We start from the raw sequence: 24,879 nt of genomic DNA on the forward strand, positions 1-24,879 counted from the left end.
GAAGTTAGGGAGAAGGTGCTTAGGCAGGAGCACACATGGCTTATTTGAAGAAGGGTCTGAAGTGTGGTAGAGAGGAGTGAGGAGGGCAGAGCAGGTGTAGTAGTAGATGATCAGAGATAATGATGAGGTTGGGGGTAAGCTATTAATAGACCATCTAGACCTGGGCAAGCCATTGGGAGGGCTTGGACATTTACTCTGAGTGAAATACAAAGACACTGCAGACTTGTATTTGTCATGATATGACTTCAGTTTTTATGGGATCACTGTGATTGCTTAGTTGAAAAATAGACTAGGCTGGGCGCAGTGGCTCACGCCTGTAATCCCAGCACTTTGGGAGGCCGACGTGGATGGATCACAAGGTCAGGAGACTAACTGGCTAACACCGTGAAACCCCGTCTCTACTAAAAAAAAAAAAAAAAAAAATATATATATATATACACAAAAAATTAGCCAGGCGTGGTGGTTGGCGCCTGTAGTCCCAGCTACTTGGGAGGCTGAGGCAGGAGAATGGCGTGAACCTGGGAGGCAGAGCTAGCAGTGAGCCAAGATTGCACCACTGCACTCCAGCCTGGGCGACGACAGAGCGAGACTCTGCCTCAGAAAAAAAAAAAAAAGTAATATGGGAGTAAGGGTAGAAGCAAGGGGACCTGTGAGAAGACTATTGCAGAAATTCAAGCAAGGGAGGACAGTAACTCTCTTCAGTAGAGGTTTGATTCCACGGATCTTATTTACCAAACCCAAGTCACTGTCCGTTGTAATCTGCATCATCTCTGACACCAAGGGGAAAAAGCTAACTGTGACATAATGCCTCCCTTATCACTTAGCATTTTTATCTTATACTCAATGATCTCTTAGGTTTATTTAAACGTAGATTTTAATCTGTATCTGTTTTAGGTGCACACCTAAAAGGATGAAATAAGCAATATAAATTGATTAAGGTATTCCTAAAATTTCATGTTCAGACTCTAACCTTTTAAATCGGTTTTTTTTTTTAGAGTGGATGCCATGATTTTCTTTGATCTCACTCTGTCACCCAGATTGGAATGCAGTGGTGTGATCTTGGCTCACTGCAACCTCTGCCTCCCAGGCTCAAGGGATCCTCCTATTTCAGACTCCCAAGTAGCTGGGACCACCAGCGCACGCCAGCATGCCCGACTGATTTTTTGTATTTTTGGTAGAGATGGGGTTTCGCCAGGTTGCCCAGGCTGATGCCCATGATTTTCTTTGTGATACTATCTTCTCTGTCATCAAGAACATTTTTTAAGATTTCTGTGTTATGTCTCTGAGATTAATCTCCAAGCTGCAGATTATTCCATCGTGCACATTTGATGCTGTCACTTTCATGATATTTATCAATATCACGAAAATGAAAATTTCATCAGAAAAAGCAGTTCAGTCCCAAGAACTTTTCAGTGAGCTCATTCCTTAACAAATTGCTCCTGTGCAGGCAGTGACAGCTGTGTTGTGACAGCTGCCTGACCATAGTAAGGTGTCATCAATTATAAAACACATTCCAATTTTCAGAGATGTTTTGAGAGAGATGGTGGAAGATTCAGAGGTAGAGAATAGATAACAAATCTGTAGATTATATCTGTTAAGAAAATCCTAGGAAAAAACAAATCAAAATTATAATAGAAAATAATTTTAAGCCAAGGAATATTTGAACCCTACCAATCAAAAGTACTCATGAAGAAGCATTATTTGGATCTGGGAGTCTGAGGTGGGAGGACTGCTCGAGGCCAGGAGTTCAACACCACTTTGGGCAATATAATGAGATCTCACCTCTACCAAAAAAACAAAAAACAACAAAAAAAACCTGCCACATTATTTAGTAAATAGTGATGGAATAAGTCTTTATTATTATTTTTTAAAATATGTAGATATTGTTAGGACAAAGTGTAAAGTAAGTTCTAGATGGATTAAAGAGTTAAATTTTTAAAAATCCCAAAATAATAATAACAAAAAATATGATTCTTTTAAAAATCCAACTGAAAACCAAGAGAATTGGCTAATGGATTGGATCTGAAAATTACGTAAGGTCTGAGAATTGACCATTGTACGGAGCAGAGTAGAGGTCACTGGTGACCTGGACAAGAAAGTTTCAGCCGTGGGATGGAGACATCCTGATTGGAATGGATTTTAGGAAGAGGTGAGTTATAGACAGTGGATAACTCTGGAGGACTTTGGCCACAGTGAGGAGTAAAGAAATGGAGTAGTAGCCGGTGGTGGAAGTGGGGGCAGTAGAAAAAAAAAATTAGGAGATTGAGCATGCTGACGAAAATGTTGATGTAACATAGAAAAAAAAAGTAGATGTAGCATAGAAAGAGGTAGACAGGTGTGTAATTGAGGGGATGGTCTTTTGAGAAGAGCATTGTGGGGACAGGCAGAGTTTGTAGGTGCAGATTCTGGTTGGTGGGTTGATTTGGTCTTTAACAGGTAAGAGACTGGTGAGAATGCTGTAAGTTTCATTTAGAGTTGGGTAAAGGGTTTAGTGACTTTTTTTATTTTTTTCTGTTGCGGCACTAAGCATGTGAAACCAACTAGTCAGTGTGAGCTTTTGTTGTTGTTAGCTTTCATTTTCTTGTTCATAGATAGAGGTGATCATTTGGAAAAAGCTTGGTTGGTTGTAGACATGTTGATTATTTTCTCTCCCACTTTTGAATCACCAGTTATGTTTTCTCCCTCAGGTAGCCAATGATCATGTGCAACTTCCTTGTAACAGTGGGTACGGTGGTGGTTTTAGGTTTCCTTTTAGTATAGTAGTTTTCATTTTTAATACTGTAGATCTTCTGGGACTTCCACAGGCTTCATATTACTTTTCTTTTAAAGGAAACATCAAGGAAGTGTTGATATATATATCTTCTATACCTGGGATCTCTCACAAGCTACCCATACCGTTGAATCCTGAGAGAAAGTATATTTGCAGAAAATCCAGTTTACCTAGATTGTTCTGCACCTGTTTTGGAACATAAGTGTTTATACAGCTTTGGAAACCTTAGATTTTTTTCAAAATAGTCTTTTTCCTCAGCTTACCTCACCAGTTTGAGAAATGACATTAAGTATAACTAATTCAGTTTGGGATTTAATTATACAATTAAATTATGATAGTTGCACAGTTCTGTGAACATACTAAAATCATTGAAGGCTGTTGCTTTTAAGGACTTTTGTTATAGTAACTATTCTCATTTTAAATGATGTTGTTTTGAATTCTGGGCACTGACTTGAAATCTACTTTTGTGGATACATTATTTGTATAGTCATTTTTACTAGAAGAGATCTAATGTAGACCAAAGCTGTGCTATTGAGAATAGAAATTTATATTGTATACATTTAGCTTTTAAGCAATTTCTAGATTGAAAATACCTTTTGCAAGTTAGTAGAAATGTTTTCCTATTCTTTTCATAAAGAACCTATTCTGTCTATGTACTATTCTACATGGGCGGGAGTATTTTTCTGGAAGACATTATTACATATAAATCTATAGTGATGGTGCACCTGCTGCATGGATGAACCTTGAAAACATGCTAAATAAAAGAAGCCAGTCATCTGGGTGCAGTGGCTCACGCCTGTAATTCCAGCACTTTGGGAGGCCGAGGCAGGCAAATGAGGAGGTCAAGAGATTGAGACCATCCTGGCCAGCAGGGTGAAACCCCATCTCTACTGAAAATACAAAAATTAGCCAGGCATGGTGGCATGCGGCTGTAGTCCCATACTTGGGAGACTGAGGCAGGAGAATTGCTCGAACCCAGGAGGCAGAGGTTGCAGTGAACTGAGATCATGCCACTGTACTTCAGCCTGGGCCACAGAGCGAGACTCTGTCTCAAAAAAAAAAAAAAGAAAAGAAAAAGAAGCCAGTCATAAAAGATCACATATTTTGTTGTTCCATTTATGCAAAATGTCCAGAATGGGCAAATCCATAGAGTTAGAAAGTAGATTAGTGGTTGCCGGGGAAATGGGGAAATGGGAAGTGGCTGCAAATGGGTACTGGGTTTCTTTCTGGGGTGATGGGATTGTTATACAATTAAATTATAATAGTTGCACAGGTGAACATACTAAAAAACATTGAAGGCTGTTGTTTTTTAAAATCTGTAATATAGCAAGTTAAGGATTATGTCCTTAATCCTCTTCCCCCAAATTCTCCAGTTTTAAGGTTGAGTAAATGGTATAAAAATTATAGTTACTTTTCAGTGAGCCAAAACTGACTTAATATTACTAAAAGTATTTTAAATCTATATCAGATTACAGAAGTAATGTATAGTATTAAATACTTAAATGAGAAATGTTTATATATACAGAAATGTACAAAAGAGAAGTTCTTCATAGTCCTAGTCTCTTTGGCTATAATGTTTCTTTTAACTTGAGTATATATCCTTTTAGGCTTCTTTCTAAACACCATATAAGCCAATATGTTCATTTTTAAAATGTTTATATGAAAGATAGGGTCATACCATATACAATATGTTATACCTTACTTTAATGTGTATAGGACATCTTTCTATGTCCATACATAACATTTTCATTCTGTTCTTTTGCCTGCTTTATATTATCTTATTGTATTAACTTACTATCACAATCAATTAATTATAAAATGTACATTTTTTTCATATTTTAGTATTTCTGAAATGAGAATGCACTGTAGAATCAATGACTGGTCAGAGTTTAATTTGCATTATGTTTTCCTAGACACAAAATAGTGATATTTGTTACTATTAGATTCTGAGATTTGATGAATGTGGTATAGTATCACCTATCTGTGAATATTTTAAAATTTTGTTTGCGTTACAAATAATGCTACAGGACATATCTTTGTACATACTTATTTTTCTGTAAGAATACACTCTTCCAAGTGAAATTACTCAGTCAGTGTTAATAGATTTTTCCTGATTTATTAAAAGATTATGTCAGTTTATTTCTGTGTAAGTAGATGAGAGGGTTATTTCCCCAACCCTTATCAACAATTGGGTATCCTCAGCCTTTCAAGTCTTAATCTGATGTGCAAAAGTTTTTAAATCTTGAACTTTTAATTTAATTGATTTTATTTTAAGTGCACATTAAAATGTTCATCTAAAAGTTGAATGTGATTAAACTTCTCTTTATGTGTTGTCATTTTATTTCTTCTACAAATTGCCTTCATATTCGTTGCCATTTTTAAGAATTTGAACTTTGTCCTCCTGAATTTTTTCTGTATTTGGAAAACACATTTTGCCATATGTGTGGCAGATTTTTTTTCTAGAAGGTCATTTGTCTTTGTCATTTGTGGCATGTTTTGTCACAGGGAAGTTTTAAATGTTTATGAAATAGTTTTATCAGAGAATTCATGAATGTTGATTATCTTTGATAGTGTTGATATAATTATTTTTTCTGAATTTATAAGAAAATTTAGATGAGCAGATCGTTTTAAAAGTGTCTTTATTTAGACAATACTGATATCATCATTATAAACTCTGTGTAATGAACATAATCATCTCACTCTGTAGTTTTTGGCTTATATGCTTTTGTGTTAAAGTATTTCATAACTGTAGTGGGTTTTCTATTCTTTTGTTTTTTGTTTTGTTTTGTTTTAGACAGAGTTTCAACTCTTATTGCCCAGGCTGGAGTGCAATGGCACAATCTTGGCTCACCAAAACCTCCCTGTCCCAGATTCAAGCAATTGTCTTTCCTCAACCTCCCGAGTAGCTGGGATTACAGGCATGCGCCACCACACCCAGCTAATTTTGTATTTTTAGTAGAGGTGGGGTTTCACCATGTTGGTCAAGCTGGTCTGGTACTCCTGTCCTGAGGTGATCCATCTGCCTCAGCCTCACAAAGTGCTGGGATTACAGGGATGAGCTGCCGCTCCTGGCCTGTTTCTATAAAGTCTTTAGGTCTCAGTTTTCTCATTGGTGAAATGAGAAGGCTGTACTATCTCACCTGTTTTTGGCTTAAAAGTTTATAAACTTGTTAGCTCTGTTGATTATTAAGAATCAGTACATTTGCATACTTTGCTTTAGCCATTTATTTCCATAATCCACTAGTACTTTATATTTTTTGATATTTTGACACAATATTTTGTTTCTATTTTGTTCTGCTTGATTGAACGGTTGTTTTTAAACACACCCTCTTTGCATTTTACTGTGAAATCTATTTAACATCTTATATTCACACAGAAATTATCAGTTCTTGATCTTTACCTTGTTTTGTACTAAAAATAACTTGTTATAACTATTAAATCAAAGATATAAGACATACATACAGAAAACGAAAATATGGTAGGATTTGGAGTTGCAAGAGGAAAAATCAGTTTTGGATGTGGTATCAGACAAACTTGTGTTCCAGTTCCATCTCTGCCATTTGTTAGCAGAACGACCATGAGCAAGTTATTTAACCTTGAATCCTCATTTTTCTCTATCTTTGTAGTAGAAATAATAATAGTGGCCTCACAGAATTTTGATTAAACCCTGGCATTTTGTAGCCACTCAGAAACTCATTCTCCCTTTAGATGTAACAACCAATTAGTGACATAGCCGAAAGAATGACTCCTCTATTTTTTGTTTATTTGAAGTTACCAGCTTTTCATCTTGATTAACCTTGAAACCATGGAGTGTACCTGAATGCATTTCTGAGTTTGGGTATTTCAGATTCATTCTTTTCCTCCCTTGAAATACGTGAATTTGAGTTTTTTTTCTTTTTCTTTTTTTTTCTTTTTTTAATACAGAGAATCCCCACTCTTCATGGCACTGTGTTTTGCTTATAGTTAAGGTCGTATCCCCGTCCCTTTGTAAAGTTAGGCATCCCAAATGTACAGAATGAAAATAGTAAATTTAAGCTATTAAATGACAGACTAGTATCATTATGATAACTAGCTTTAACATGCAGTTTATAGAAATGTACCATATATAAAATCGGGGATAAACCTGAGTTATGTGTTTATATTTGAATTTCTGTAACTACTGTATGACATAATCTTAGAACAAGAGTTACATCCACATATTATTAGTAGCATAATACCACATGGTATAATACAACGTTGTCCCTGAAAAAATAAAATAGAGATCTTCGTTCGCTTTTTTTCTTGATGATTAAATTGCAAGAAGTGATATTTTTTATCTAACATATAATTGAGACTATTTGTTTTAGCCTTTTACTAATATTTTGATTGGGATTTTAAAATTTGAAGTAAATTTATAGTTCTGTTCTTTTAAATATAACATTAAAAAATTATTAAATCTAACATAAAATGGATAGATGTTTAATGAAATATGTTATCTTACAGCCAAATTTGTATCCTACCGTGGGGCTTCAAACACCAGGAGAAGTGGTCGATGCCAATTTTGGGCAACATCCTTTCGTGTTTGATATAGAAGACTATATGCGGGAGTGGAGAACCAAAATCCAGGCACAGATAGATCGATTTCCTATCGGAGATCGAGAAGGAGAATGGCAGACCATGATACAAAAGTAAGAGTGAAGAAATTTGAATTTATGTTATTCAGAATCTATTTTTTATAAGATATTTATTCTTTTGGTATCCATGGAAGCTTTTTAATCCACTAATTTATATACTAACATATCTATTATATTATTGATTTTAATCTCTCAACAAAAAGTAATTTACTCCACTCTTTAAACAAATTAAAAACAACTGTTTGATGACACACATTCAGAATTGTATTTCAGTCTGAATTAATTTGATGAAGGAAATAAAATGATGTTAAGTCACCTAGGCTAGGTTAATTCATTTGCTATTCTTAGTAATAGTATTTTATGATTTCTATAGGTTGTACAATTTAACTTTTAGTAGTGTTAATGCAAAAGATAAGAGATCATCTAAATTTTATAATCAGGTTCTGTGGATTTTGGACACGAACTTGGCTGTGTTTAAGCTCTCAATATCTGAACTATCAGCAGAGTGAAGTATAGACTTAAAATTTAAATAAATACCATTAAATTTAAAAAGTCATCTTCACTATTATAATCCAGGCCAAGAAAATAGCAGACTTTCAGATACAATTGGTCCAACACATTTCATGTTTAATGTTCTTATAATTGCCTTGAATATTCTTAACTTTAAAATTGTAATAAAATGTTGGGGGTATTTTTTAGAAAAGGTGGTGATTGGGAGACATAATGATGACTCTGAAAGCACACTTCTTCCCTAGAGCTATTATCATCTGTATTACGGAGACTGGACACTAGTTTTTTTGTCCAGCCCAGTTGAGAATAGACAACCCTGATGCAGAATCTGGTAGTTACCATGAACTGAAGCTAGAATGGGTTGTTCTGGGACCACATTGTTTTAATGCCCTAAAAATGGTTACCACTGAACATCATGGCAAAATAGTAGAAAACATTTATCTTAACCTTATAACCAGGATCCTCCCACCCACTTCTTCACTGAATTGATACTCACCATGAACTCTTGAAGAGTGCATTCTAAAAGGTCCCCTCCCCCTTTAATTAATTTGAACAATTGGGTAAAATAAGATGCACGTCTGTTTCTTAGACATTTTCCCCGCTTTCCTCCGTACTTTGCCTCAGTCTCCTCCTGGTGAACCACTGCTTCCCACCATTTTTTAACTGGCCCTTAGTAGTGTCAGGTGGAGGCAGGTTTAAAAGTTGAATGTTTGGAGATAACAGATACTTGGGTTAATATTGTTGCATGAACAGTTTTTCTAACCACATTTTGTGAATAGATGTAAGTATATGTTTTGACTACCTGGTACCTTTTTAAAAGATTATTGTATTGCACATGTGTCACTCACATGTAAGTCATATTTGATAAATCTCTTGGGTAAAACCATAGTAATTGATTTAGGCTAGAAGGCTGATTCCCTCTTTAATTAGTAGTACACTTATAGACATTGTTCTGAAAAATGTTCTGTCTGGATTCACCTTAGTATTCTGTACATACTGTGTGATCCCATTTCATATAACTGGTGTATAAAGAAGATGGTTGAACTCTGGAACATTAAGATTTAATCTTTTATTTTAAAGTTGGTTATTTTACAGAATGCCAGCAATTACTGGAGTAAGTCACATGATAAAGTCAAAATAGAAATTATGGTTAGAAGGGCTGAATAATAAGATAGTAAGGGACCTGGGGGTAATGAGAGTCCAAGAATCAAAGAAAAGGTCACTTAATGTCCTTGATTCTCAAGTAATATTTATTTTAGGGAAGGTAGTCTCAACATAGCATTTGCAGTTATCTTTTTGAAAATACTACATGAATAGAACAAAATGATGTTTTTCAAAAGCTTACTTTAAAGGTGAAGTTCTTAACGCCTTGTTTCAAGGAAATAGGTTCGTTTTTATAACACCAGAGTAGATTTTGTTTATGTAAATTGTAGTATGAAGCATGTATTCTCTTCACTAAAAGATGTATGTTTTTTCTTTTTATTTTAAGAATGGTTTCATCTTATTTAGTCCACCATGGGTACTGTGCCACAGCAGAGGCCTTTGCCAGATCTACAGACCAGACCGTTCTAGAAGAATTAGCTTCCATTAAGAATAGACAAAGTAAGGACACTGTGGTGCATGGCTAACATGGCTAACATTTGCTTTTCAGATTATAGAGTTTGGTTACTTTTATTTTAGAAATTTTATTTTTTAATTCTAAAAATTCAAATATATTAATTTAAAATGGATGCCTCTGAATTTTATTTTCACTGACATTTTTTGAAGATCAGTTTAAAAATTCACATAAAGACTCTGTCAGAATTCTAATTCTAGAGAGATTTTACAGAAATTTTTGTAAGGAATGTCTACCATTTTTTTCTTAAAGGAATGTTTTCTTAGGCTTTCAGGAAATAAACATTTAATAAAAAGATTTAAAAAATAGTAAAGTAGTCTGATTAGTTGGAGGAAATAATGTGTGAAAGAAATGTAAATATCTTTGAATTTAAATGGCTATCTAATATAGTATTGGTCATAAGTATTTATTATTTAGATCCTAGTGCTGGCGTGTGTGGCCAGAGATAAAACAGGTCCTATATAACAATGGCAAGTCAGCATAACTGCTCCATAGTTAGCCATCCTAAAATTGGTGCTGTTTGTCCATCAGGTTGGGTATACTTGACAAGCGTAGAGATGAAAACAAAACAGATGGGTGAAATTAATGGATGAAGACAACTGTTTCATAGGTCAAATTGCTGTAATAGCACTGATTACATTGTGTTGTAGTTAATTGTGTGCTGTCCTTTTCTACTATTTTAATAAGCTCTATTGAACAGAGATCACTTACTCATTTTGTATCCTCATCATCTAATTTAACAGATATCAGATCAAGTGAATGTTCAGTGAGTCTCTGTTAAATTGGAATCTTACTCAAAAGCCATCATTTTTTAGTCCTTTGTTCAGAAGGTCATCATGTTTGATAAGGCGTTTTATTATCTCTTTAAAACAGTCTTTTTAATCTCAATGTTTGAAACTTCAATATTGCATAATAGATATTTTAACTGTATTACTTGTATGTTTGTAATTTTTTTTAAAAAATTTGTGACAGTACTTGTTTTCTAACTTTTAATAAATGTCTGAAATGTTTCCTGGATTGCTGAATGGAAACTATGATATTAGAAAAAGAAATTGAAATTAATCATAATTTATTTAAAGATTTCTTACTAACTGCCTTTCTTTTCTGAGGATCCACTAAGTTTATGTTTTATCTACTTTTGTAAAAGTTAATCGTTTGCTTCCTTTTACTGAATAGGAATTCAGAAATTGGTATTAGCAGGAAGGATGGGAGAAGCCATTGAAACAACACAACAGTTATACCCAAGTTTACTTGAAAGAAATCCTAATCTCCTTTTCACATTAAAGTGAGTTTGCATAATAAAATGCTATGTTGTTATATATTATAAATACTTGTCATATATGTTATATAATAAAAGACATTTTCATAAAATTTCATAAAATTTACCATTTTTTACATTCACATCATTGTGCAACCATCACCACCATCCAACTCCAGAACTTCTCCATCTTCCCAAACTGAAACTCTGTTAAACACTAACCATCCATTCCTCCCCCTAGTCCCTGGAAACCACCATTCTACATTTTGCCTCTATGAATTTGACTACTCATATAAGTAGAATCAGAGTATTTGTTCTTCGTGACTGGCTTCTTTTAATTAGTGTAATAGCCTTAAGGTTCATCTTTATTGTAGCATATATCAGAATTTTCTTCCTTTTAAAGGCTGAATTGTACTCCATTGTTTGGATAATACTGCATTTTGTTTATCCATTCATCCACTGATGGACATAGTTTGCTTCTACCTCTTGGCTATTATGAATAATTCTGTTATGAATGTAGGTGTACAAATATCTGAGTCCCTGCATTTGATTTTTTCGGTTATATACCCAGAAGTGGACTTTCTGGATCATATGGTAATTCTATGTTTAATTATTATTTTTTCAATAATAGCCATCCTGATTTGACACTTTTAATTGGTTTTATGAATCTTTGTTACTTAAAAAATGAGATGTTACTGAGCTTTAGATTTCAACTTGTTAAGCAACAGGTATCCTTTGTAAGCCAAATGACAGAATTGTTTTGCTTTAGAGTAAGTAGAATTTTAAATGAGGCCCATTTTGGTTAAGAGGTTGGAAATGGGACGGGTGGGGAGAAAGGCTATGCTTTAGATGTATCATATATACATAAAATCCTGTCCTTAGGCACAATTTGATTTGCTACCAAGTGCATATGTTATTTTGATTAAATTACTTGTAGCCAAAAAAAAAGGGATTCATATCTTCTTATAGGTAAATTTCCACTTAGTAAATCTTGATTAAAGGGGGGTAATATTATTATAGTGTCTGTTACATCATACTCTCATTTTTCTGGAAATTCTAAAATTCTAAGCAATAAAGTATAGGACACCGTATTTAATATTTTAGCTTACTATCTAAAGACCAATCCTACTGATAAGTAAAAGTTTTAAAATATTTTAGAAATCTGCTCTTAAATAAACAAAAGTCCATTTGAAGATTATGTCTAAGTAAATTTTTCTTTTTTCCTTTAGAGTGCGTCAGTTTATAGAAATGGTGAATGGTACAGATAGTGAAGTACGATGTTTGGGAGGCCGAAGTCCAAAGTCTCAAGACAGTTACCCTGTTAGTCCTCGACCTTTTAGTAGTCCAAGTATGAGCCCCAGCCATGGAATGAATATCCACAATTTAGCATCAGGCAAAGGAAGCACCGCACATTTTTCAGGTGAGATTTAACTTACGACATTATTTTTAGATTTTTCCTGTTTATAATCTTAAACCTTTTTCCTTTTGAAAATCTGTATATTTCCAGCCGGGCGCGGTGGCTCACGCCTGTAATCCCAACACTTTGGGGGGCCTAGGCGGGCAGATCACGAGGTCAGGAGTTCAAGATCAGCCTGGCCAACATGGTGAAAACCCTGTCTCTACTAAAAATACAAAAATCAGCTGGGTATTGTGGCAAGTGCCTGTAGTCCCAGCTACTCGGGAGGCTGAGGCAGGAGACTTGCTTGAACCTGGGAGGCAGAGGTTGCAGTGAGCTAAGATCATACCACTGTACTCCAGCCTGGGTGACAGAGTTACACTCTGTCTGTCTCAGAAAATCTGTATGTTTCCTTTGTAGCTGTTTTCAAATGTGTATACTTAAGATTTTCTGGATTTTCTGGATGAAAAATTGTAGGTTCAGATTCACATGTTCTCAGTGCCAGGAAGTAACTTGAAGAACAGCCGTTTCTGAGAGTAGGTTATTAGCAGACCTTCATAAATGAAAGCATTCAAGTGAAAAGGTAATTGTGTGTTTTAATAAAATACAAATTTAAAGGTGATCCAGCTGTGATATCTTATGCCACTGGTTACCACACCTAGCTGGGCTGCCCCTGCCTCCCTCCCCTCTCCCTATCCCCAACTTTTCCCAACCAAGCCTCTTGCAAAAGTCAGCTCTGCCTAGTTCATTTTCTCCCATCTGTTTTTTGACTCGTCAGTCTTACTCTCTGTGACTTTGGGCCTTCTTGTAATTAAAATCCTCTCCTTGGCTTTTGTGACATCGCTTCTACAGGTTTTTGTGGTTTTGTTTTTTTTTTCCTTTTTTTTTTTTTGAGACGGAGTCTCACTCTATTGCCTAGGCTGGAGTGCAGTGGCGCGATCTGGGCTCACTGCAAGCTCTGCCTCCTGGGTTCATGTCATTCTCCTGCCTCAGCCTGCCAAGTAGCTGGGACTACAGGCGTAGTGCCTGCCACCACGCCTGGCTAATTTTTTGTATTTTTAGTAGAGACGGGGTTTCACCGTGTTGGCCAGGATGGTCTCAATCTCCTGACCTCGTGATCCGCCCGCCTCGGCTTCCCAAAGTGCTGGGATTACAAGTGTGAGCCGCCGCACCTGGCCTGTTTTTGTTTCTTTTAAAGAGTTGGAGTCTCGCAATGTTTCTGAGGCTGGTCTCAAACTCCTGGCCTCAAGCGCTCCTCCTGCCTCAACCTCCCAAAGTGCTGGGCTTACAGGTGTGGGCTAGCATGCCCAGCCAAAGATGTATTTCTGATGCTTCTCAGTCTTCTGTTTGCCCATCTCTTTAATTCTGCATTTCCCAAGATGTTATATTTGTACATTTAACATTCTTAAACAAGTCAGATAGTGTCTCCTTTCCTTTCATGAAGTAACATCATTGCTTTTTCTCACTTCAATTTATACTCTTTTCTGCATTACTTCCTCTCAGTTATTTATATCACCACTCTGTAAAACAAGTGTGATTCTTGTGTCTATTCTTAGCCACTACTCCTCTTGAATATCATACAGTCGCTTCAGGCTTGGACAAATTCTGAGCCTCAGTGTATTCATATGCAAAATGGGGATGATCATAATATTGCCATCTTAGGGGGATTTTGAGGATTAAATGGGATCTGTAAGCCTTCAATAAACGTTAGATGAGGTAATAATTAAGATCTCACAGTTAAGTATTCTTAATATCTTTTCAAAGAAGTTACCTGTTTACATCATCCATTGACTCTCCTACGTTCTAGAAGTCTTAAATACAAAATCAACATGGAGACTTGTTTACAAGCGTATTAATAAATTAGTGTTTGTTTCTATTTCCATGTGGTATCTTTTTCTTCAGGTTTTGAAAGTTGTAGTAATGGTGTAATATCAAATAAAGCACATCAATCATATTGCCATAGTAATAAACACCAGTCATCCAATTTGAATGTACCAGAACTGAACAGTATAAATATGTCAAGATCACAGCAAGTTAATAACTTCACCAGGTAAGTAATTTCACTAACTTTTGCATTAACATAAGCAACCTAGTTATAGGTGTAATCATTGTAATAATTTTGAAAGAACTTGAATTATGTGACCCACAGAGGGGCTCTGGGAGTTCCTAAGCCCCCAGAGAACAAAAGGGTAGGGACTCAGTTCCCCAAAGCTTTTTAGTCTCCTACTATGCACATGAGCGCTTTCTTTAGTTTCTTCCTCTTCTCTACTACCCTCTTCCCCCTAGTAAAGTTAGAAGGACAAATTCAGGGCTTCATGCATTGTCTTCTGCCAACCACAGAGCTATACAAATGATCACATAAATGCCATTTGTTATGTTTTCACAGTAAAGGCACAGTAGCATATTTAACCTTGAATGGTGACATAAGATAAATTTACAACTAAATTTTTCTCTGTGTGTGAGTTTTTTTTGGTGTAAATGTGTAGAATGTTTTCCAAGTTCAAAACTGGCTTTACAAAGAATCTTTTTTGAAAGCCTGCCTTTAAGTAGCTTGCATATAGCAGATGGTTAAGTCATTTAGTAAACATTAGTGTGAGGATAGTTTTGAGGATTTGTTGGGCACCAAACATTCTGCTAGGTAGGGTGTCTGACTTTGAAGAGGTTTGAAAGATGATATCTCATTCAATATACTATGACCCTTGACACACTCAGGTTGAATTCAAATAAATTCATGAAGTGAAATTATTTGAATTAAATACTACTGTGCAGTTGCAAATTATTGTGAATTCACCCTGCCCAAATCATCCAGGACTGGGTCAATTTAATATTGGTTTGGTCTATAACAAACCAGTTGGTTACATTGCATTTTCAGGAAATGGTCACCAGTGTAACATTTTCTTATTAAAGGAGAGAGAGCCTAACATTTAGCATGGAATCTTAATGGAAATATGATTTTGCAGAAAGGAGTCTATGTAAAAAAAAAATCTATATTTGAAAATTTGGAGATTAATCTCAATTTCTGGGTTGTCTGTCACACATGACAAAAATTTACTGAAGTAATGGTGTGTGTGATTGATAAAAGTTATAATGGAGAACCACAAAAGTGTATGAGAACAGCAGAAAAATCGTCTTTCACAGGAGAGATGATATATTGGAAAATATAAAATCAAAATATTATAGTTTAAAAATAGATGGAAATGTAAAAAGTTAACTTCATCATGCTTTATAATAAATGCATTGGTACTTTATCATTGATCAAGGGTTCTGCCAATGTTTGAGGGTAAGATTGCAGTCAATTTGTGAGTTTTTCTCTTAAATACTATCCTCACAGCAGGAAGTTGCTAAACAGATCTGTTATTACCTGAGTTCAGGGAAGCAAGCTTAACGGAAGGATCTGATGACGCAACATCCTCCTTTGTCTGCGGTATAAAAGGGAAAGAAAGTATAACTTTTGAACTGCCTTAAACTATAAGTTGTTTTGTAGTTGGTGATGGCTTTCCTTACTGTGAAGTAGGCAAAGATGGTGTTAACTATTTAAACCATTTTACAGATGTAGAGCCGGATATCAGAAAAGTAAATGACTTTTTTTTTCCTTAAGGTCAATTAATAGTAGCTAGTAAGTCGCAGAGCTGAGGCTGCTTTTCAGGATTTGACTTGCAAACTTGTACTTTTTCCCTGATACTGCCCACCATCTGAAATGCTCTTTTTCCTACCCTTCCTCACCTCCAGTGTAACTTCTGTCCAGGCTGAGAAAATGCAAGTTCAGATGTCAGTTCTTCCAGGATGTTTTCCTTGATTTACATCCCATCAAATGTGTCATGTTTTGTGATTAACTTTCGTCATAGTACTGATCATAATTACTCTGTAATATAATAATTAGCTTTTTATAGGTTGTTTCCTGCAGGAAGGCAGAGGCTGTTTCATAGTATCCTTAGCACCTAGCAGGGATCATACCTCAGAGGCTCTTAAATGTGTGTTAAATGAATGAGTTCCTTTCAAATACTTACTTGAGTTATCAAAAAAAAAAAGTTTAGTATTTTTTAAAAGGCCACTGAAAGCTGTCATGGTAAGGATTTTCTTATTTTAAAGTTTGGTTTTCTTATCAATTTTCGAAGTTTGTCAAGATTATAAACAAGCTTTCCTGGTTGAGTAAGTCTGCTCTGGAGTCCTAGGGCCATATCCCCATTTTCCCTAGATCTCTTGTGTTTTTTTACCTTAACAATTTTACTAACAGGAGTGTATGCATGCACACACGCCCCCAAGGTGTTAGAATTTGTTACCTCTGGTGGTATTACGCACAGTGGTTTTTGCTCATCTGTATTTTTTTTTCTACAAATGAATATAAATTGCTTTTGTAATAAGAAATGTCATTTTTATCTAAGCATTACCTAAAATTTCATTGCATGTTTACTTCTAAATTGTATAATTATTACCTAGACCTTCATAGGATAAATCCTAAAGATTAGATATTTATTGTTGCTTATAAGAGTACGGATGGTTCTGAAGGACATACATTGACAGCTTAAATATGTCCAAATGTAGTTATTGGCAGAGAGATATTTACTGAGTGGAATGAGTGAAAACTGGAAACTATCCAGGACATCAGTTTCAAAATTAAGATTCAGCAGTACTTTAGCCAATAAGATAGCCTGTGAGAGAGAAGTAGTGACATGTGGTGAAAAGGGATGAGAGAATGAAGCTCAGTCTGTTTTTAAGTCATCAGTTACCCTTGAAAGAGTGTATATTATTAAGTAGTGAGGACAAATGCCAGAATGCCGACTATTTAAATATAGTCTAGGAGTGGATTGAGTACGAGTTCCAGTACGAGCTGAATTGGGTTCCAGGAGTGAGATGTATTTGTTTTGAGAGTGAGGTTTTCCCCTTACATACTGGAAATCAGTGCTGGGTGTAGGGGGAGAGGGTTGGCTAGGGAGTTGGTGGGGCCGCAGTTTATCAATGAAGACGTACAGATCTGAGTTTGAAAAATAATAGGATTGTGCAGAAATACGATTTCTCCATACTGATGTAAAGTCATAAAACTACTGCATTTTAGCATATGTACTTTTCCCCTCCCTTATCTCCAGGGGTACAAATTTGTTAAAAGTCAGCGACATGTTTGACTTTGAATACATTCAGGATTTAACTAAATACCTTTTTTGCAGATTTCTATTGCCTTATGAAGTTAGTTTATTCATAGGCTATACAGTTCAGTAGTGATTTATTTTAAACTAAGCTGCAAGTATGATATTTCTAAAATTAGGTTTGTTTTTTCATTTTCAGTAATGATGTAGACATGGAAACAGATCACTACTCCAATGGAGTTGGAGAAACTTCATCCAATGGTTTCCTAAATGGTAGCTCTAAACATGACCACGAAATGGAAGATTGTGACACCGAAATGGGTCTGCAGTGATATTTCTTACATTTTTAATAAAAAATGATGGCTACAAGGTTATGTTTTTACTTGTACTGATTCACAGCTGATGAGCATAAACCAGATTTAACGATGTATGTGCCGTAGGACTTGACAGTAATGCATAGCACTTCAACTCTCGTTTGAGTGGGCTGCTAGAGAAAATAGAGTTACCTTTCAGCTACAGGCAGTGTTCCTTGCTGAACTGCTTAGGCTCAGGTTTAGCGCTGTCACTAATGCAGCAGAACTGACTTACTGATGTTGAGCCTCTAGGCTATTTTAGGTTAGAGATGATAAAACTTCTTATATTTATTTCAGTATAGTCAGTAAGGCCAAATGGGTAGATGATTTTACAAATTCTAATCAGTATTTCTTAAATGGGTTTAATGTAAACGTGTGTGACCATGCATAGTACTATCCCTGATATGTAGTAGATGCTTAAGTATGACCTCCCTCACCAAAAAAACCCCCACCACAAATAACAAAATGATGTGGCTCCAAGACATATTAGCATGCATAATTTTATTTTGTAGACAACTTACGTAGTAAATTGTCCCATCAGCAAACTGTCCCATCAAATGGAGAGTGAAAATTTGTTGGAATAAATTTTTTCATTTATTTGTTGGAATTCCATGGCAATGTTAGATTTCCTATTATTTTGAGATTGAGTGGTATTACTAAAATTGTTTTTTAAAAAGAAATGCAGCTTTGTTTTACTCTTTAATATCAGCCACCTCAGTTTCTTAAGAGTAATTTAAATATAGTGATAAAGAGCAGGAGTTCTAGAGCCAGATTACATAGATTTGATTTCTGCAACTGCCACCTACTAGCTGTGTGACCTTGGAAAAATTACTTAACTGCTCTGTGTCTCAGTTTCTTCATCTGTAAAATGGGTATAATAATAACAGCCTCATAAGTTATTGTGAAAAGTAAATGAATAATCCAAAAAGCTGATAGCACAGAGTGCTTAGGAAATATTAACCACCATCATCATCGTTACCTTCTTCATTATTAATGATTTATTTATTAGTAATTTATATAAATTATTTTATCAATCAAGATATATACAGTTATTTTCTTGGCTGGGCGAGGTGGCTCACGCCTGTAATCCCAGCACTTTGGGAGGCCAAGGCAGGTGGATCACAAGGTCAGCCTGACTAATATGGTGAAACCCCGACTCTGCTAAAAATACAAAAATTAGTCAGGCATGGTGGTGCGTGCCTGTAATCCCAGCTACTCAGGAGGCCGAGGCAGGAGACTTGCTTGAACCGGGGAGGCGGAGGTTGCAGTGAGCTATCACACCACTGCACTCCAGCTTGGGTGACTGAGTGAGACTCCAAAAAAAAAAAAAAAGTATTTTCTCAAAGTGGTATTTTTCTAAAAGTAGTGCATTTAATCTTTTCAATTAGTATAATACGCTGTCTTCTGTATTTTTATTGTAGTCATTTAGCTTTTCTTAGCTTTCTTGAACATTTTATTACATCTCTACTATGTCAATTAAGGTAGCCCGAGTGGCATTATTACGGTTTTCTTTTTCTTTTTTTTTTTTTGTAAATGTTGCTTAATGTAGTTTGGGAATTACACTTTTTCTAAAAATTTTTTCTGACGTAAGTACCATCTAACACTGAAAGGTTGTCCCCTCTCAACTGCATGCTGAATACTGGATCCTAGACTCTTGAGAGCTAAATAAAGTATATCTTTTTGCTGCAGTTTCATGTTAAATTAAAAATGAATTTTTAACAATCTGCATATTTAGATGAAATATTAGGGAATAGTTACTAAATGTACAAAATGTTATAAGAAATGTATGTTCATGTCTTCATTATACTCCATTCCATAAGGTAGTAAAATACTTGTCTGTTTTTCTTACAGAAGTTGATTCAAGTCAGTTGAGACGCCAGTTGTGTGGAGGAAGTCAGGCTGCCATAGAAAGAATGATCCACTTTGGACGAGAGCTGCAAGCGATGAGTGAACAGCTAAGGAGAGACTGTGGCAAGAACACTGCAAATAAAAAAATGTTGAAGGTGAATATATTTTTTCTTAAAAAATTATAAATGTGTCAAAGTAACTAAAATGTGGTTTTGCGAAACATTGAGCAGTGTACCAGAAATTCTTGTTAGGGAACTTGGACCTGACCTTCCCCCTGGCTCCTTGCCCATTTGAGAGTGGAAATGTTTGAAGAAGTTAGGCAGTTCTGATCTGCTGGAAAGAGCATTGTACTAAAGCAAAAAAAAAAAAAAGGATTAAATCCCAGTACTAGTGCTGATCAACATTGTGTGTCCTCGTTAACTTAGTTTCTTAGTTTTATTTTCTCAGCTGTAAAATCAGCAGTTACTAGGAAAAATGTGGGTGTGCAGATAAAACTACAAATCTGAGATTTTATTTTAGTAAATACTGTTCAGGGTTATAGCAATTTGGATGTATAACACATGGTTCTCATTTTGATGGGGATTAGTGAAGAATTGGGTCACTTTTCATGGCCAGAACAGTTAAAATACATTTTAAAGTCTCTTCTGGATTGTTGTCCATGAGCTGGTAGGATGCATGTGATCTAATTCAGTAAAGTAGCCACAGTTTTGTCTACCAGTTTAAGGTGGAGGGGCTTTCTCCTAACTTAAGTCAACATTGCAGTTGTAGAGATGTACAGCTCTTTAACAGTTGGTTCATTGTAAACATTTTCTTCTGAATATTTTGGAAGAAGACTGAAAAATTAAAGGGGAGATGAATGCAGTGGCCTTGAGACTGATGTTGAGGGATGGTAGGAAAGGGCAAAAGATTCCTTCTGCTTTATCTTCCTGACCTGGACTGAGAGTTGGTATAGGTTGAGTATCCCTAATCTGAAAATCTGAAATGCTGCAGAATCTGATACTTAGAGTGCTAACATGATGCACAAGGATATGCTCATGGGAACATTTTGGATTTTTAGATTAGAGATGCTCAGTTAGTAAATATTTTAAAATTTGAAAAAATCTGAAATCTGAAACATAGCACACGTGTAGGACATAACATGCTTGCCTGGCCTAGGATGGGTTATAGAGCCACCGATAACACCTCAAGTTAAAGGCATGCAATCTTGTATTTTTCCCTAGCTGAGATGGGAAGACAGGTGTATTTATCATACTTCGTACTTCATCTACTCCATAGTATAAAAACTGCTATTTCTAGTGGTTACCTTGAGCTATCCAAAAGGTTAAATTATTATTTTTGTGCTAAAAAATAATTGGTGGATTATGCAATTGAAACAAGTTTAATTTAAAAAGTCAAATCAGGCCGGGTGTGGTGGCTCATGCCTGTAATCCCAGCACTTTGGGAGGCCAAGGCGGGTGGATCACGAGGTCAAGAGATCGAGACCATCCTGGCTAACATGGTGAAACCCCGTCTCTACTAAAAATACAAAAAATTAGCCGGGCGTGGTGGCGGGCACCTGTAGTCCCAGTTACTTAGGAGGCTGAGGCAGGAGAATGGCATGAACCCGAGAGGCAGAGGTTGCAGTGAGCCAAGATTACGCCACTGCACTCCAGCCTGGACGACAGAGCCAGACTCCCTCTCAAAAAAAAAAAAAGTCAAATCAGACATTCGTATGCCTGGAAAATGACTGTCCATATTTGCCTGAGGAGATTAAGATTTCCATGAAGTCAGACTGCCAAAACTCCTCTTTTTCGTATTTATTTATTTTTTATTTTTCAACTTTGTAGAGATGAGGGCTCACTGTGTTGCCAAGGCTGGTCTTGACTCTGGGCCTCAAGCAATCCTCCTGCCTTGACCTCTGAAAATGCTGGGATTATAGGCATGAGCCACTGTGTCCAGCTTAACTCTTCCCCTTTTAAATATTTATCTTAATTGACTATGCCTCCATTGTGTGGCACTAAGGTAGTCAATCTATGCTTATTAAATTGAAGTAGAATTCATTTGAAAAGTAAAACAGATTTTTCCACATTGGGAATTTTCATTACTATGCAACTTGGTAGAACTTTTTCTGGTACTAGGAGTGCTAAGAAGAAACTTAACATTTAGGCTCTTTGTTATTTTAGGTGTCTGAAATTACCCATTTGGAAACTGAGTACTTCTTTGGTTGGTACTGAGGATGTCTTAGGGTGGTGGTTTTCAACATACTTGGTGTCTGAATCCTTTAAAAATTATTAAGGGACCAGGCATGGTGGCTCATGCCTGTAATCCCAGCACTTTGGAAGGCCGAGGCGGGTGGATCACCTGAGGTCGGAAGTTCGAGACCAGCCTGACCAACGTGGGGAAACCCCGTCTCTACTAAAAATACAAAAAATTAGCCGGGCGTGGTGGCACATGCCTGTAATCCCAGCTACTCAGGGGACTGAGATAGGAGACTCGCTTGAACTGGGGAGGTGGAGGTTGCGGTGAGTCGAGATCGCCCCATTGCACTCCAGCCTGGGCAACAAGAGCAAAACTCTGTCTCAAAAAAAAAAAATTAAGGATCCTCGAAGAGTTTTTGTTTATATAATGTGTTACATCTATCGATATTTACCTTATTAAAATTAAAGCTATTCATGTTAAAATAAATCCATTAAATAAGTAGCAAGTTATTTTTATGAAAAATAATTATCTTCCCCAAACAAAAAGAAGAGCTGGCACAGTGGTGCATGGCTGTAATCCCAGCTACTCAGGAGGCTGAGGCAGGAGGATCACTTGAGCCCAGGAGTTCAGTTTTAGCCTGCGCAACATAGTGAGACCTTGTCTCTTAAAAAAAAAAGAAAAATGAGAAGAGTGGCATTGCTTTATATTTTTTTGTTAAGTCTCTTTATTGCTTGGTTTAATAGGTGAGCTGTATTCACATACAAGACCAGACTGCCTTTAGTCTGTTGTGATACCACATCATGTGCCCCTGGAAAATTCCACTGTATAGTCATGAGGAAATGAAAGAGAAAAGGGCAAGGAACATCTTAGTACTGTTATAAAAATAATTTTGACTTCACAGACCCCCTGAAAGGTTCTTGGACCCAGGTGTCCCTGAACCATACTTTGAGTACTATTGTTTTAGGGCATATTTGGAAATTAAAAAAAAATGTTTTTTTTTTTTTAAGAATTCGTAGACTGTTTTTACACTAGGCTATCTGACTTGGCTTTCTTGTTAAAACCTCATGCTAATTGAGCAGGACGAAGTACCTTTGAAAATTTAAGATTATACTCCATTAGCTTACTTTGTGTTTGATTCTTATTTACATGAAGCTCAGAAGATGGCATTATATGGCCAATTCCCAAAGATACTCCTTGGTTATAAACTGAAGTGTGTGAAGATGTATCATCTTCATCTAAAGAGCATAGATATCTTTGATTTTGCACCTCTAACTTCTAAGCAAATGCCAGCTACTTTCAGAGACTTTCTTAATACTCTGAGCTGGTTCCATCTCATTTCCCAAACTTACCTTGATCTAGATAGGGATAAGGTGAGTAACTGACCCACCTTGTAAGTAGCCAAAGAACAAAGGCTGGATGATTTGACGGCAACATGAAAACAGGTTTAGAAATCATTCCACTTCTTTTTATTCATCACTTCAGTTCACTTGTAATTGTAGCATTTTTTTAAAAATCTCACTTTTAGGTTTGCATAAACTTTGAGTCATGTGACTCAGAAGTTCATGCACATCCAAACACACGAGAGACAGAGAGATTTGATTAATGTTGAAGGTCAGGTGGCACACAGTTTCTCTTGACCTTTTTCCTTTTAGTTTTTTCAGTCTTTCCTCTTTCCTGTTGTCTTTGTTCATTATCTGCTACGTCTTCCATTGGCTCCCAAAAGAACTCTTAAATTGTTTGTTGAGCAGCTGTTTATTGAGTTTTTGCAGTGTGGAGAGGCATTGTTGTAGGGACTCTGGAAAGTCCAGTACGAATGAACAGCCCCAGCCTGCAAGGAGCCTTTAGTCTAGTAACTGAGGTAGCAATAGAACCACTGAGTCACCCTATTTAGAAACTGCTCCAGATTCTAAACCAAGTATGAGTACAATTTGAAAATCCTACCTAAATGTCATATTTCTCTCAGAAGTTATTCCACTGAGGTAATGTTGTTTGCTTTAAAATAACCCATAATGCTACATATTTCAGGTATTTTCAGTTTTGTGCCTGAACTCCCATGTGCATATATTTTAACTAGTTAATAACCGTAGTGGCACTATTTTGTATTGTTTTGTCGTAAGAATTTATTTCCTCCCAGTTTCTATGTATTACTTCCAATTATTTTTAAACGGCTACACGAGGCTGGGTGTGGCAGCTCACACCTGTAATCCCAACACTTTGGGAGGCTGAGGCAAGAAGATTGCTTGATCCTAGGAGTTCAAGGCTGCAGTGAGCTGTGATTGCACCACTGCACTCCAGCCTGGGTGACATAGCGAGACCCTGTCTCAAAAAACACAAAAGGCTCCATGATACTTTATTGTTGCTGTATAGGTTTATTTCAGCATTGCTTTGTTGGATTTTTCCATTTGCTTTTATGTCAGATGCTTTAGTGACATCTTTATACATGCATCTTTGTTTCTTCACATTATTCCACTGAGATAAAGTTCTAGAAATAGAAGTGAGTCAAATAATATGAACATTATTGTGGCACTCATTATATGTTGCTATACTGGTTTTCAGAAACCCTCTACCAACTTTTACCAGCAGTAATAAAAGAACGTACCAATGGCACTATTACATTAATGCTACTTTAGTGGGTTTAACATATGTTAGTATCTTAAAATTGCTTATTTGCATTTCTTTGGTTATCATCACCAGTTACTTGCCAAAGGCCACACAGCCAGTTAGTGGTGGGGCTTGGATTTGAAGCCAGTATCTGAAACCACCATTAGTATGTGCCTCCCACAGAAAGAAGACAAAAATATAAAGTAGTTGTTTGAAAAGAAGACTGTCAGTTATTTTAAGTTTTGAAGAAGAGTGGCTTGAGAGTAGCTGGAAATAACTGAATGCATAAAACAGGTCCTGAAGGGCAGCCTGTTCAATTTTTTCATAACTGAATTTGAGAAGATGACATCCAGTGAGATGTGTCCAGTTCCTAAATCTGTTGAAAAAAGGAAATGCAGGCAGGCCCTCTCCTTTGACTGTCACATTCCTATCAGTAGTAATAAATTGTGAAGTAAAACAACTGAATGTTTTGCCTTCCACTCCCTACACCTGTACTAGTTCATTCCTTTGAAATTTTTTTTTTTTTCTGTTTTGTGTTTAGGGATGGGAGGAAGATGAATGAGAGTGGCTGTCCACAGGAAAAATGAAAATAAATTAGGCTTTGCTGCATAATTTAATTGTTCAAAAATGTAGAGCATCCTAGTGCTAGGAATAAC

At 36.1% G+C, this 24,879-nt stretch overlaps 1 protein-coding gene across 1 annotated transcript in view; it reads left to right on the top strand.

Annotated features, from left to right (window-relative positions):
- RANBP9 (RAN binding protein 9) overlaps window positions 1-24,879 on the top strand; it is a gene marked incomplete at its 5' end in the record, with an annotated part of 96,270 nt that overhangs the window by 67,043 nt on the left and 4,348 nt on the right. Inside the window, 7 exons of the mRNA XM_017891114.1 lie at window positions 7,225-7,437; window positions 9,383-9,495; window positions 10,685-10,793; window positions 11,996-12,186; window positions 14,065-14,212; window positions 17,443-17,564; window positions 19,448-19,599. Of these exons, the coding sequence (XP_017746603.1) occupies window positions 7,225-7,437; window positions 9,383-9,495; window positions 10,685-10,793; window positions 11,996-12,186; window positions 14,065-14,212; window positions 17,443-17,564; window positions 19,448-19,599 (1,048 nt within the window). The remainder of the gene's footprint in view (window positions 1-7,224; window positions 7,438-9,382; window positions 9,496-10,684; window positions 10,794-11,995; window positions 12,187-14,064; window positions 14,213-17,442; window positions 17,565-19,447; window positions 19,600-24,879) is intronic.

This window comes from Rhinopithecus bieti, unplaced genomic scaffold, assembly GCF_001698545.2.
Source record: "Rhinopithecus bieti isolate Rb0 unplaced genomic scaffold, ASM169854v2 scaffold_19939, whole genome shotgun sequence".
Classification (NCBI taxonomy): Eukaryota; Metazoa; Chordata; class Mammalia; order Primates; family Cercopithecidae; genus Rhinopithecus; species Rhinopithecus bieti.